The sequence below is a fragment of the Haliaeetus leucocephalus genome, unplaced genomic scaffold (genome assembly GCF_000737465.1).
Source record: "Haliaeetus leucocephalus isolate CR32 unplaced genomic scaffold, Haliaeetus_leucocephalus-4.0 Scaffold120, whole genome shotgun sequence".
NCBI lineage: Eukaryota > Metazoa > Chordata > Aves > Accipitriformes > Accipitridae > Haliaeetus > Haliaeetus leucocephalus.
Genome location: NW_010972556.1, coordinates 3,211,931 through 3,212,262, shown reverse-complemented (window position 1 = coordinate 3,212,262; position 332 = coordinate 3,211,931). Strand labels below are relative to the sequence as shown.

General features: G+C 76.2%; 1 protein-coding gene across 1 annotated transcript in view; it reads left to right on the top strand.

Annotated features, from left to right (window-relative positions):
* The first annotated feature begins 64 nt into the window (after nucleotides 1-64).
* The window catches only part of WDR70 (WD repeat domain 70), a 142,740-nt gene continuing 142,472 nt past the window's right edge, over nucleotides 65-332 (top strand). The window contains exons 1-2 of the mRNA XM_010585826.1: nucleotides 65-112; nucleotides 215-277. Coding sequence (XP_010584128.1) covers nucleotides 91-112; nucleotides 215-277 — 85 coding nt within the window. The 5' untranslated portion in view covers nucleotides 65-90. The remainder of the gene's footprint in view (nucleotides 113-214; nucleotides 278-332) is intronic.

The following is a 332-nucleotide window of genomic DNA, read 5'->3' as shown; positions in this document are numbered from 1 at the left end:
CCGCGCTGGCGGGCGGGCGTCCCCGGTCGCCTCTGGCCACGCTCGGGCGCTTCCGGCCGGCGCCGGTTGTGGTTCCGGGGCAGTCAGAGCATGGAGCCGGCGGCGGAAGGCGGGGAGCGGCGGTGCGGTGGCGGGCCGGACCCGACCCGACCCGGCCGAGCCCACCACGAGGCCCCGGCTGACCTTCGTGGTTTTCTTTCCTTTCTCCTTGCAGACGCTGAGATGCTGGGGGGGGCCGATCCGGAGCTGGCGGCCACCATGGGCTTCTCCGGATTCGGTGCGTGGCGATGCGGGCCGGAGGGTGCCGGGCGCCCGGCTGAGGGGCGCGGGGG